The sequence below is a fragment of the Phoenix dactylifera genome, chromosome 13 (assembly GCF_051530095.1).
Source record: "Phoenix dactylifera cultivar Ajwa chromosome 13, Ajwa_hap1_PhDact_Kaust_v1.1, whole genome shotgun sequence".
Taxonomy (NCBI): domain Eukaryota; kingdom Viridiplantae; phylum Streptophyta; class Magnoliopsida; order Arecales; family Arecaceae; genus Phoenix; species Phoenix dactylifera.
Window position 1 is genome coordinate 24,857,733 of NC_143202.1, and position 13,998 is coordinate 24,871,730.

The 13,998-nt window shown below is 37.8% G+C and overlaps 1 protein-coding gene across 3 annotated transcripts; it reads left to right on the top strand.

Moving 5' to 3' along the window:
* Positions 1 to 1,642: 1,642 nt before the first annotated feature.
* Positions 1,643 to 13,101, top strand: LOC103711074 (uncharacterized). 3 transcript variants are annotated; one of them, XM_088709783.2, is made up of 10 exons: positions 1,644 to 2,124; positions 3,170 to 3,328; positions 3,451 to 3,588; positions 3,735 to 3,893; positions 6,378 to 6,470; positions 8,175 to 8,291; positions 8,503 to 8,577; positions 8,659 to 8,879; positions 10,491 to 11,585; positions 12,672 to 13,101. In XM_088709783.2, exons 1-9 carry the CDS (start codon positions 1,759 to 1,761, stop codon positions 11,500 to 11,502), a joined length of 2,340 nt encoding a protein of 779 aa, XP_088565909.2. In that variant the 5' UTR covers positions 1,644 to 1,758; the 3' UTR covers positions 11,503 to 11,585; positions 12,672 to 13,101. The 3 variants fall into 3 exon arrangements, with proteins under 3 accessions (XP_026662042.4, XP_088565909.2, XP_088565910.2); XM_088709784.2 differs by having other exon boundaries at positions 10,494 to 11,585; XM_026806241.4 differs by lacking the exon at positions 12,672 to 13,101 and having other exon boundaries at positions 1,643 to 2,124; positions 10,491 to 11,731.
* Positions 13,102 to 13,998: the final 897 nt, after the last annotated feature.

Sequence of the window (13,998 nt, forward strand, 5' to 3'; positions counted from 1 at the left end):
TTGAGACGTTGAGGATCCCCTGCCCATCCATCTCTCTTTGGGGCCTGTTTGGATAATGCCGTGGAATCCCGCTTGGACAGAAAGGGTGAAGAGGGAGTGGAGGTTTGATTCTGGTTGGACTTTATGAGGTGAAAGGCTTGGATTTCTCCTTCCTAATTTCGACAAAAATTATCATAAAAATTTGCCATGTTATGGACAGTAATATTTTTATTTTCTAATATTTAATACTTTAGTTATAATGACGAATTTCTTGCATGTGGGTACTTATAGCCATGGCCATGAATATCTAGCCTTGTGTCAATTATATTGGTTCTTTTAACTTTTATTTGTATATTTATTCATGGTAATTTTAAATGTTATTTTAAGTTTTTTTATACCATTCCTTTCTAAATATATTGTAACACAAAAAATATCTTCATTGTATCATTTTAATTGATCGTATATATCTTTATTCTTAACTTATATACATATTTATAATATGTGTATTTCTTAATCTACCTTTCCAATCTTATTATATTTACTATGATATTTTTATTTTTGCTACACCCAACATGTCCTTATTATTCTTTTCATTTTTAAAATTTTTGAATTTTAAGATCGTACAAGTAATTTTTAAAGTCACAAATACATGCACTGATTGCATAATATTAGAAGCATCTTCGCATTTTACATGCATGACCAACTCTAATTCTCTAAATTATGTATCTGTATACGTCTCCTGCATTTTGTTACCTTCGTACGGATGTATGTATATCCTCTTGAGCATATAAAAGACCGAAACCAATCTACAGTGTTCCTTGCAGTCTCCTTTTTTTATTTTACTACTGCATTCAGGATATCTCATGCTTAAAACACTAACTAATATGATAGATATTGTGACCTATAGCCATCATAATCAATATTTCAAGACATAATATATATGTAGGAAAAAAACCTTTGTGTTGTTTATTGCAATATTAATGATTCATATAAATAATTTAAATAATGCATATGGATGATATTATCAGTAGTGGGTCAGCGGCGAGCTCAGACGAGACACGGCCAAAATTTAACCTCAGCGTGGGGTTGAAATCTCATATAAATGTTGGCTCCTGCTAGGATAGCTTGATCAAATGAAGACTTACTAAAAAAAAATTATTATAAATAGAGGAAGACTTTGGAATTATATGTGAAGCGTTTTTGGCCCTCAACAAACTAAAAGAGCTTATGTGGTTGTGTTCCAACAACTACTAACAGAAATGGTCAGCAAGATAAACTATGATATCTAAAAGTAGTTCAGATATAAATGATGAGAAACCAGGAAGATGCCCTGGGATGGATGACCCCTGGGTGCGACTATACCAACACTAATGCATCAGATCTCATCAGAATTCTACAGTTAAGCATGTTTAGATGAGAGTAAGTACTAGAATGGGTGCCTCTCTGGAAAGTTCACATGTTACACCTTTTTGTACTCATCGTCAAAGAAAGAAAAAAAACTAGGCAGATGCTTTTTTTATTCTTCATCAGGAAAAAAAAAAAAGCAGATGCCCTAAAGAACCAAAACTGGCCTCATTTGAACTTGGATCATAAATTAGGCGGTCCTTTAAACAGGCCGGGCCGAGCCTATTGACCACTATATATATATGTGCCATCCCTGGCCTAATCGCATGTTTATTTTTGAGATTTTTCTTGTCGCCGATACCGATTAATATCTCAATCGGACGCCATCTCGAACCCTAAAACCATTCTACTTATTCCCGGATTATTCCGTCCCCGATGGCGGACCCGGCCACCGCCGGAGGACCGTCGGAGCCGGCGGGGGAAGCCGCCGCCGCCGGTGGCATGACGAGGAAGGAGAAGCGGAAGGCGATGAAGAAGTTGAAGAGGAAGCAGCTCAGGAAGGAGGAGGCGATCCGGGAGCGCGAGCAGGACGAGGCGCGGTCCACTGATCCGGAGGAGCAGCTGAGGATCCGACTAAGGGAGCAGGAGGAGGCCGAGATCGCGGAGAGGGAGAGGAAGGCGTTCGAAGAGCGGGAGAGGCTCTGGTTGGAGGCCGCCACCGCAAGGAAGGCCGCGAAGGAGGAGGAGGAGGAGGAGGAGGCCCGGAGGAAGAAGCTTATCGAAGAGTCGCGAGAAAAGGAGGTCCTATTCCCATCTCATTTCCTCGTTATTTTTCCTCTATTTTTTTTTTCTTTCCCTTATAGGTTGTCGGATACCATTATAATTAATATGATTATCCTAAGTTCTTGCTCTAATTAGTTTTTTTAGAGTTATGATGTGGGAGAGAAAAATAATTTTAGCTCTCGCTAGTCTGTTGCAAGTCTAGCATTCCGAATTCTAGCATTAAATGACTGTTTTACGTTGTTTTTTAGATGCATTTTCCAGTTTAGCTTCTAATAATGCTTTCTGTGAAAACTTAGGGCCAGTGAAACAACTATATGTGTTTATCGATAAAGGAAGAGGAGTTGGAGAGTCGAGAGGTTTCACATATATCTGTTCTAAAAATAAATGCCAAGCTTTTTTGCTGATTTGAATGCTGGGATGGAGGAGAATTGATCGATTGGTTATATGTTGAGTTATCCCTTCTGTGGAGAGAGAGAGAGAGAGAGAGAGAGAGAGAGAGAGAGAGAGAGAGAGAGAGGATGATGTTTGAGTGATGAGTTGCAATACATTACGATTACTTCAGGTTTTTAATATTAGGATGAGTGACATGTTGATGTTGCAATTTAACATCTCAAACTAATTTCCTTCTCTGGGACAGGGTGTTGACAGCTGAGTATATGTAGTGGTAATGTCTAAACGTGGATGAATGCCACTTCTGTGTGCTAGGGAGTAGAGAAACCTGGATTAGAAAATGGTCACATATTAGTTGATTTGCAGTTTAGATTTTTTTTTTTTTTTGGGTAACAAAATGTACTATATGTTGGCCTTGTCATAGCAAAGAACTGTTATGTGGATTAGCTGATGGCCAAGCATGGTACCATTGGGATGACCAGTTTGTAACAAATATTACAGTGAAAACAGTTGAATGGGCAATGGAATCAACACACTGCATTTTTCAGCAACTTTTACAGATATACTTTCCGAAAGAGTGTATATGTTGTTAGTTTTTTGTGTTTCTTATTAGAAATTTTGGCGATCAATTTCATATGACTTATTTTTCGCATTTAATTTGGACATGTAACAGACTCAGCAGAAAGAGCACGCAGATGAGTTGGAAGAAGGTGATGAATGGGAGTATATTGAGGAAGGTCCCGCAGAAATCATCTGGCAAGGAAATGAAATCATAGTCAAGAAGAAAAGAGTTAGAGTTGCAAAGAAAAGTGATAGACTGCCAATCAACGAGGTTATACTCTTAATTCCATTTTCAGATTTGGTCAAATAAAGTTATTTTGTTTGGTGGTCATGCGTATAACTGTAGACATCTTTGGAATTTGATGTGATAAAAGTTGATTAAATCTGTTGCAGGATGATGACAGACCCACATCAAATCCCCTTCCTCCACAGTCTGTAGCTTTTACTTCGTACAAGATTGGGCCATCAATGTCAGCACAAGAAGTACTTGAAAAATCTGCTCAACAGATTCCAAATTTTGGAACCGAGCAAGTATGTATCTTAAAAATTTTATCTTTATTTTATAGTCACAAAGACTCCATTTCGATGTTCATTGCTTAGGAATGGATCGTTCTCTCCATACTAATTCATTTCTACCCTCTACATTCACTTTAAATTTCTCATCTGTTCATTTGTAGGATAAAGCTCACTGTCCATTTCACCTTAAGACCGGGGCCTGTCGTTTCGGGTCACGTTGCAGTAGAGTTCATTTTCATCCTGATAAATCTTGCACATTGCTCATCAAAAACATGTACAGTGGCCCAGGACTTGCTTGGGAGCAAGATGAGGGGCTTGAGGTTTGTAAGATGATGCTCTCCTGTGGATAATGTGGTATCCCTGATATTGCTTTTTGGTTTCATCCGCAAATTATAGTTTTCTACTATTTATTGCACTTTTTTCCTTTGGTAATGTTCTTTCCATGGTCATAGTGGCTTCTTACTAATATATGCAAACATGACAAGCTGCAAAGTAATCTGATCATGTGTCATAGTGATGAAGAAAGGCTACTCGGTAAACATTCTGGAAATCATCTGTTTGAGAAAATGTTTTTGATAGGATAATATCATCTATTTCTAAATGCCTGATTTCAGAAACTACAAGATTATATTTTATGTTGCATATGCATTGGCATGTCTTTTTTTTTTTTTTTTAAAATTTGTGATGTATGGTCGAGCTGTATTTTTCTTCCAACACTACCAAGTGTTCTTTAACAAAATCGACACCAGAAATTCATCTCGAGGTACAGTGTAATGGCGAATTGGCCTTGGCTGAGGATGGAGATTAACATTTTCTGGGGCTTCTGTATCCTATGCTACTTTTGCAATATGTGGCACTTGTATCTGAGCTTTTTTAACTTTTAATTCAGCTATATTATGATAAAATGTTCTATATTATACAGTCATTCTTGTATAGAATATCTTATCAAGATTCCTCTTTTTTCTTCTATGCTTTTTACCCCTTAAAAATATGAGTTGACTTTTTTAATTAAAGCTTTAGATATTCATGTGCTGACAGACCTTTGACTAGTTCATGCTTGCTTGAATCTATCATATTTGCGAGTATTGATTTGTCAGAATTATTAATGAACAGCTCCTTAACATTCAGTAGTTCTCTGGTCACTTCCTGTTTGTTGAACTGTTGGTGATGTTCCATGGTTGAAGGCATGAGCGGGAATATAAAGTTCACAGGTGACAGAATCTTTTATGTAAATAGGATGAAGGTCATGTTTTTTAAATACAAGTTTCAAACTCAATTGAATTATGAAAATTGTGAAAAACCTGGTTGCGAAGTTGGGTGAAAAGATTTGATGTGTACCTGTGAAATGAACAATATAAAAGAACTTGCAAAGCAGAGTGTAAAATGACAGGGTAAGATATACTTGCTTGATTTATGCATGAAGGGAATGCATTTTTTGTATGAGATGACAATTTTTATGCCTAGATTGCTGGTGGCACAAACACTAATACATAACATCTACTCATAGCATCTTATATATCACTCAAGTTTCAAAATATTTGCATAATATGCATCTTTCTATGAAGGTCGTAAGTTTACATTTATATGGTACAACTGTACATTGTAACTTGTAACTAAGCACCTATAGCCACTAAATAGCTAGCCTGGCATTTTTCTGTTTTGTCGACAAGGTAACTTCATTAGGAAAGTGTCAAAATCTGTGATGATGATCTTCAAGAGCCAAGGTGGGGATTCTTCCATCCAGGTCTCATGATCCTTAATTTCTAAGGCTTATCTAACTAACTGATGAGCCACCTTATCTAAGTAACTTATCTAACTAACTTATGATCCTTAATATCTAAAGATGGTGCACATCAACCAAGATCAAGTCAAACTCTGAGTCAATACTTCACCTTCAAAGACAGCCTTTGATAATATTGAGTGCATCCCCTTCCACTTCAAAATTATTGATTCCATATTGGAAGAAAAAATTGATCTGTTCTCTGACAGCCTGGCATGTTGGCTTGCTAGATGATATGGTCATGGATGTTAAAAGTTATACAGTGGCTGTGGCAAAAGATCTTTGTTCTTACTGGATTTTTGGAAAACAAGCTTCAACTGGCTTAAATGTTTCATATGTATCTTTCTTGTTCTATTAGATGTATTTTAGTTTCAATTTATTTGTGCTTTTGTATTCTCTTGGAGCTCCAATCAGGAAACTCGTTGGTCCTCCACCTGGGAATTGAGATTTATGTGTTAATGCAAGGTGCAGTTATGTGGTACACCTTCAAGTTAATCTCTGTAAACCATGTTAAAGTTAAGCGTTGTGTCACGGACTTAAATTGTTGTCGCTAACTTAAATTAATTGGGAGGTGGTTCAACGGGAATTAGATTTTGTAGGCACAGTGGCTACAGTGGTGCTGGACTATGGATGTCATTGTTGCATCAACACAAAAGTGGAAATCAAAAGTTGATTCTTTTGGTCTTATTGTCTCTTCAGCTTGACTCTATTATTCTATGGTGTTAATTCTTACTGATTTTGGGGACTGAAGAGTCAGTTGTGTCAGCAAGAGTTTATGCATGGAAAATGTCTTCAATCGTGTGGCTTGTCAGGCAAATTTTAAAAAACTTACTGGATCCCTGGTATTGATTTATTCGTGCCATGTTAACATTATTTGAATTTTCCATTATATATATATATATATATAAATTTTTTAATGCAGTCATCAGAATAATGCATATGATACATGTAAATCTGATACATGTTGTTTACTCTTCTTGTATGTTGGCACTAATATACTCTTTCTGGTTCATGCATATTACAGTACACGGATGAAGAGGTCGAACGTTGTTATGAAGAATTTTATGAGGATGTACATACAGAATTTTTGAAGTTTGGTGAACTTGTTAATTTCAAGGTTGCTTGATGCTATTTTTTTTTGCTTTAAAGCTGTTACCAGTTCAACTATATTCATGTTCTCTTTCTTCCTCACCGTGTTTTTGTTATTATTAGTATGAGAACTACTATTTTATAACCACTGATGACAATTGTTTGTAAGATTATAGATGTTGATAAAATTTGTATTAATTGGAAGAGGAAAAATTGGTTTTGATGCATTGCACAAATAATCAATATTAGTTAATATTCATGAAGTCTCATGTATTGCTGTCTATCTAAGATGGTTTGGCTGTTGTGTGTTAACAGACTTGTGGCTTTTTTTTAATTTTTTTTACATTACAATAATTATTTCATTTTCCAGCCATTTAAATTGTCTTGCTATATTTTGCAATTCTGATTCACATTTTTTCTTTAATTTTTTCCTTCATTCGAACATTTAATTATTGTCCTTCTCCATATATGTTTTCCATCTGTAATGTTACCAAATTGGTCTGAACTCACCCTTTGCTTTGCATATTTGGAGCTATGCACTATGAACTTTTTGCGATAGTCGGCTGAACCAGCCAATACTACTTGGTCCCAGCAACCAGCTGTGATGCTTCACTCCCACCTTGGACATTCAAATATTTTGATACGTTGCATATTATTACTGCTTAAACTTGTCTTATGTTACTCATGTACGGTCGGTCCAACCAACAAAATAATTACACCCATCACCAACAAGCAAATTATACATCCGACAAAGTTTGTTTTTACTCCATGTTCGCCATTCATTTGCATTGAAAGTTTGTCATTTTTTTTTTACATTTTTTATGACATTAAACCAGTTTTCTATAGGTCTTGCCTTCATCTTTTCTAACTCCTTTTTTATGACTCCAAGTTACTTGCCTTTGTGTGCCTCATGTTGGTTTTGGCTGAAGGATCTAAACCTGCACATGTAATTATAATAAAGGATACATGAAAAAACAGCTCGGTTTTATTGGGAAAATCTTCATTTTCCTATCTTGCACTCACATCTATCAATTCTCTATTGTTATATCAAGTATGGAAACCATCATTTCTCTTTGTTACACTGCTTATTAAGCACCTGGACCCAATGCTGCATGGGCAAGGACATGAGAATCAAGTATCTAACTTGGCTAGAGGGAAAAACATGGATATGTGAGTATGTTGAAAACAATGATATTAATGAAAAATATAAATTTAAATATCATATAAAAGAAAATATTAAAAGATAAAATATGTTAAGGTTTTCCAATATGCATGTTTCTCATCCGAAACTTTCTAATTACTTTAAGAATCTTTGAAAAATGACATTTGCAAAGTTATTTTAAAACTTACATTCTTCATCGATCTCTAGAAAAGAATGAAAGCTGCTTATGAGTGTCTAGGTAACACAACCTTGATCTTCTTTATTATCCAACTTCTGATGGCCTGTGAAATTATATATTGCAAGGATCAAAGGAACCAAAAAAAGGTTTAGGTTTTTCTTTCACATTTATTTTTGTAGCCGTTATGTAGCCAATTCAGATTCTAGGAGCTGGATATGAGTGTCTAGGTAACACAACCTTGATCTCCTTTATCATCCAACTTCTGATGGCCTGAGAAATTATTATTGCAAGAATCAAAGGAAGAAAAAAAAGGTTTAGTTTTTTTTTTTTTACATTTATTTTTGTGATGGCAGCTTGGCGTTTGAAAATAAATTCCAATCAATTTTGTCTAGGTGTGCAGGAATGGTTCTTACCATCTACGTGGAAATGTGTACGTGCACTACAAGTCCTTGGATTCAGCCCTTCTTGCTTACAGTAACATGAATGGCCGTTATTATGCTGGAAAACAGGTACCTTGCAGAGGCACCTTGTTTTTTATCGTTTATCATTCCGAAGTTTGATATCTTCATCTTCTGCTGGTAGATTGTTTCTCTTGTGTTCATGTCCATGCATGACCTTGGTTCTAAGCCAGCAGATATCAGTCAAAAAGTATATATAGCCCCTTTGTCGGTTCTTCCTTATTTGTTGGTTTTTCTCTGAATGATCACTTTTTTGAATTAGATAATGTGTGAGTTTGTTACTATCGCAAGATGGAAGGTTGCTATATGTGGGGAATACATGAAATCAGGGTTAAAGGTAATCAGATAGTTTTTGGTGATTAATACTCAGATGTTATAGTCTGCTTTCATCAAATAATGGCTTTTGTTTCTTTGACAGACTTGCTCTCATGGAACTGCTTGCAATTTCATTCACTGCTTTCACAACCCTGGAGGGGACTACGAGTGGGCTGATTGGGATAACCCTCCACCTAAATACTGGATTAGAAAGATGTCTGCTCTATTTGGCCACCCAGAATCAGCGTATGACAAGAAAATGGAGCTAGAAGATTGTGAGAAGTTGAGGGATTCAAACAGGAAGAAAACATCAAAAAACAACAGGTATGTCCAGTCTTAGTACACATTGTGTTGTGGGGGGGCTGCCGAATTTAGTCCCACATCGATCGGTAGCGGAAAGGTTCTGTGTTTTAAATGGGGGGCGAAGCTCTTTCTCCGCGAGGCGTCTTTTAAAGGGCGAAATCGTACGGCGGGAAGGAGATCCCTGATCCCGCCAAAGCGGACAATACCTCATGTGGTGGAACACGGTCCCTTTCTCTGCTCGGTTGGTGTGGGCTATGCTGTTGCGCGAGGCTCCGGCCAAAGCGCCATCTCCGCAACAGATGGCGCGCCAGGAAGGGGGCGTCCCTTGCCGCAGGCTACCCTTTAGGACTGGGAGGCGCACTGAACCTTCCCGTTAGGGGGGCTATGTTGTGGGGGGGCTGCCGAATTTAGTCCCACATCGATCAGTAGCGGAAAGGTTCTGTGCCTTAAATGAGGGGCGAAGCCCTTTCTCCGCGAAGCGCCTTTTAAAGGGCAAAACCGTGCAGCGGAAAGGAGATCCCTACTCCCGCCAAAGCGAATAATACCTCATGTGGTGGAACACGGTCCCTTTCTCTGCTCGGTCGGTGTGGGCTATGCTGTTGCGCGAGACTCCGGCCAAAGCGCCGTCCCCGCAACACAATGGTTGCAGGTTTTATTTCATTTTATAAGTTGCCTAGTTGATTGATGGTGGTGAGCCGCTTGATTGTCTAGGCAAATTGTCTAGGGGCCATTTGGGTGAGCCGCTGAGATATGAATCCCCTAACAATCACTAAGTTGATATGTTAAAACAGCAAACTTATATCTATAAATGTAATTTACTTCATTTGTGGTCTTAGTTTGAGAAATAATTATAAAAGCTTAAGATATAGAGACATTTTTTGTCTAACTCAACAATTAGGATAAGACTTTTTAAATTAAGAACAGGATGGAAAGAACTAAGAGGAAGAAGATGAATGAGATGACAGAGAGGAGGAAAAGAGGGGCGAGTACTTTTAGTCATTTGAAAGAACCAAAGAAAAATAAAGGAAGAGGACTAGGAGCTTAGGGGGGTTCGGACATCGTTGTGTTTATTGATGTTCAAGTGTTAATTTGTGCTTTCCCTGCATTTCTCTATCTTTTCTAAATCTCTCTTCTCTCTTTCCTGTTGATCTGAAATTGGCTGGTGCTGTATCTTGGCTCTTACAAACTACTTATTCTTGGATGGGGCAAAGAAAGAAGGATGCTCTGGTACCCCTCTGTCCCCAGCTGCTCCCTCCATGTTTTGCCTTGATCACTATGACCTTCAAGAGATGCTCCTTCATCTCCAGGCTCCCTTAATATTTGATAGTTAACTGTACAGTATAGCTTATCATTGTTATGTGACTCTATTAACTAAGGGATAACTTGTAACTAAGTGCAGCAGTTATCAGTATTGATCTTATTGAGCATCAGGAACTTGTAAATTATTGCCATTTAACTTTAATACTATCTTTTATTTCCTTCTAATGTTCAGAATATCAGAATGTGAAGCTTTTGAATGCTGATTTTCATTCACTAGAGAACATCATTTTTTTTTTTTTGCTTTAGCCTGTCAGGTTTTATCATTATACTATCACAATGTAGGTCCATGCTGACATTCTTATATTGATGTAGTAGGTATCGTTCAAGAAGATCTGTTGATGGTGAGACAGATGTGCGAGATAGTGTTTCCATCAGAGAAGATCCAGATATAAGGAGAGATCAATACAGCAGGCACTCAATCAGGAGAGAGCACTCTTATAGAAGAAGAAAAGAAATAGCTTTTCTGGATAAGCTTGAGCAATCTGAGGAAAACAACAAGTCAGAAGCAAGGCATTGTTTCCCCAGTCATGATTCAGATGAGGACATCTCTAAGACAAGGGATGGGGATTTCCTTAAAAGGCACTGGAAATATGAAGAGAAGAACAATGTTGACGATCATTATAAGAGGAAACATCAAACAGCGGAAGATTTGTCTAGGAAGGAAAGTGGAACGGCTTACTCCAGTGGGCGAAGCAAACCAAAGAAGCGTCATAAATCCAAATCTCATGAAGTACATAAGAAGGAACATGGATCATCTGGTTGGCATTTGGGCAACGATAATAACAACAGGGTGCCAAGCATTAGGCCTCCAAGTGATAAGACTGGTGGTGTACTTAAGATTGATGAAGAGCGGTATGATGGGGGATATTGTTCAGAATGTTCTGATGATGTTGGTTACAACAGAGATTCCTCCATGTATGGAACAAAGAAAGAATATCGCCTGAGTGAAAAAAGAGAATGTGATCGATATAACTCCCAACATCATAAAAGTCATAAATCCTATAATTATGAAAGTGATGATGAGAATAGTAAATTTAGAAAACAGAGGACTGGAAGTCAGAGAGATTCTTTTAATGATTCTGCTAATGATTGGAAATCCACAGATAAAAATTCTGATCAGAAAGGTGCTGATGACACCTTACCAAGTAATAGCAGTCGATCTTATAGGCAATATAGTAGAAGTGGTAGAAAGAGAAAACATCACCCGGGGAAAGATGCGTGCAGAAAATGTGATGGAGAAATTAGTAATTCGGATTCTGATAGGGCAGAGTTGAATAGGAGTGCCTACAAGAAGCATTCAAGAAGCCGCACACACATTCAGTGATCTGGCAGTTTGAGGGACCATAGTCATTAAAGCAGTTGTGATTTCCCAAGGCTTCAAATATGTGCTACATATGCAAGAAGATGGTACATCACTTAACACTGCCTTTTCCCGTTCAAGGATTTACATTCGGTTGTGATCTGAAAATTGAAAATCTGATCAAACGCTAATTTTTCCAGTGATAGTGCTGGGACAAAACCTTACGTAAATGAAAGCACTTGATATTCTTGTATTTCCTATTAAATATCTCTGATGCATGCTAGAAGCTTTCAATTTTGGGAGAATGCTGTATGTGAACTTCCATGTCAATTCTGCTCTCATATGTGGCTGGCAAGCGCTGGGCCGATTGTTTAATTATAAAAAATTTTCTGAATTCATTGTTTTGTGGTCATACATCATAGTCCAATATTCATCATGGGGGTTTAAATAGGATGGACCAGGCTGGGTCCAGGCCTGAGTGCCTGACCAAAGGTTGGGGCTGAAACCTTAGTTCTGGCCCATACTGGCTCAGATATGCCTTGCCTGAACTGGCCCAAGTTTGGGCTCCTTTTTGGATTGGTCCTGGCTCAGTTTCGGGCCTGATTTATTTGAACTAAGTTCTTAAGCCCAGTCTAGTCCTGAACTGGTTCAGTTTTCAACTGTAGGCCTAAATAGGGAGCCTGAGCCTGGTTTGTCTTGGCTCTGGCTGATTGGCTAAACCAGTCCATTTACTCACATAGAGTTCAATCTATCCTACTCTGGTCTATCACACTGGTCAACATTTCATGTCATTATGTTGTGTCATTATGTTATCTGTTGCACTAGGACCTTCTTAATTGGATAATGTTAAAAAAACAAACAATCATGTGCTTCCTATTGTTTGAAAATTAACAGCTTGGTCCGTCATTTAGGATACTAAATCTTGTTCGCTCATGCAACAGTCTGGGAAGTGACCTGTTGAACAGTGGAACCAGGTTGAGTTGTAAAGTTTAAATAATCGATCAATTTTATAAACCCCTTCTTGCTGACTGTTAAAGCTTAGATTGATATATTATTGTTTGCATGGTTTTTCTTTAATAACTTTACAGGATTTATTTCTTTCAAGATTTTGGATTCTTTAAGCACTTATATCATATAACTATTGATTAGTGGCAAGTGTTTTTCTGTGCGCCTAATGATTCCATTCAACCAAGGTACGCTACACCAATCCGGATCGGGCAGTACGGAGTGTACCGTACCAGTTCAGTACTAGTACCTTGTACAGGTGGTATACCGAGCATTGCTACACCAAAAAAACTCCGTATCATAGGCGAACATTGCATTCAACTAAATAATTCTCAGAGGTTGAACTGAGAGTTGGGTTAGACCTTAATGTGTTGGGTTGCAGCTCTTTATTTTACCTTCAGTCATCAATGGCGGGCATTGGAGGGTGATTTTCTTTAACCCTTTTCTTGTGTTGACCAAATGCAGCTGCTGGATTGTATAACTAAACTCCCCGATTTATTATCTTCTCTGTATATTATAATGGTATGAGTAGCCTTTTCCATCCAGAACGAATCGATTGAATGTGAACAGGTCATGCTTTTCAGGTTATATCAAACTATGTCATCATGTTCTTATTCCTTTGCTAGATTTGGTGCTAGTTTAAAAGCTGAACAAAATTTTGGTTCTTTGCCATTCATTGGGAGGTTTGTTCTCGATGTGCATTTGTAATTTGATTGCTTGGTAGAATGTATGGTTGTTGAGTTTCATAGCAGTGGGGAATATGCATAAAGTGACTGTTGGTGACTCTCAGGCATATCTCATTTGGCCGGCCCTAGTGGGAGCTGTTCTGATCATTCCCACAGTTAGGAACCCAGAAATTGGCATTGCTGTTGTTTAAAAAGGCCATACATCCTATCCCCATCCCAGTTTGTTATGATCTCTCTTTTCCCATGACAATCAGTCATCATTTTCTAAGGAATTAAAAACATTGGTGTTTAGACAATGGCCTTAATTCCTTTTCAAAGTGTCAAATGCACAAGCTTCGTAGATATGAAGGAAGCTTTATTTTTTCGTTACAGAATAGTATAATTGTTGTAAGGTACAACCTGAAAGCAACCTGTGAGGGAGGATGATGCAAAGAATGTGCCAATGCTATTAACAGAACCATCTTGGCTTCTCAACACCTCCCATGTCCCATCTCCTGCGTGCTGGTTTTTTGGTACACCTCGAGTGGTCTGGATCCCATCAGATATCATCCATGATGTTCTTGCTCATAATAAAGAAGAAATCAGACTCTAATCAGCCTTTTCTAAAAACTAACATATTGTCTGAAAAAACTGGTAGTGTGGGTGAACGTTAAGAATTTGTTTATTTATATTACCCGAATTTGGTGCGGACAGTCTGGGAAAGGTTTGATGGGATTTCTGGTTGTGCAGTTTGATGGTTATGCCAAAGTTTTAGCTCGATAATACTAGAGTTTGACACGTGTCATGCAAGTAAAAGGTGGCGCATGGTTGTAATCGGGGCTGAAAATGG

Coding starts and splice junctions, on each gene's coding strand:
- LOC103711074 (XM_026806241.4), top strand. CDS start 1,759: ATGGCGGACCCGGCCACCGCCGGAGGACCGTCGGAGCCGGCGGGGGAA. Junction 3,329..3,450: donor ATAGACTGCCAATCAACGAG/GTTATACTCTTA, acceptor AATCTGTTGCAG/GATGATGACAGACCCACATC. Junction 6,471..8,174: donor GTGAACTTGTTAATTTCAAG/GTTGCTTGATGC, acceptor AATTTTGTCTAG/GTGTGCAGGAATGGTTCTTA.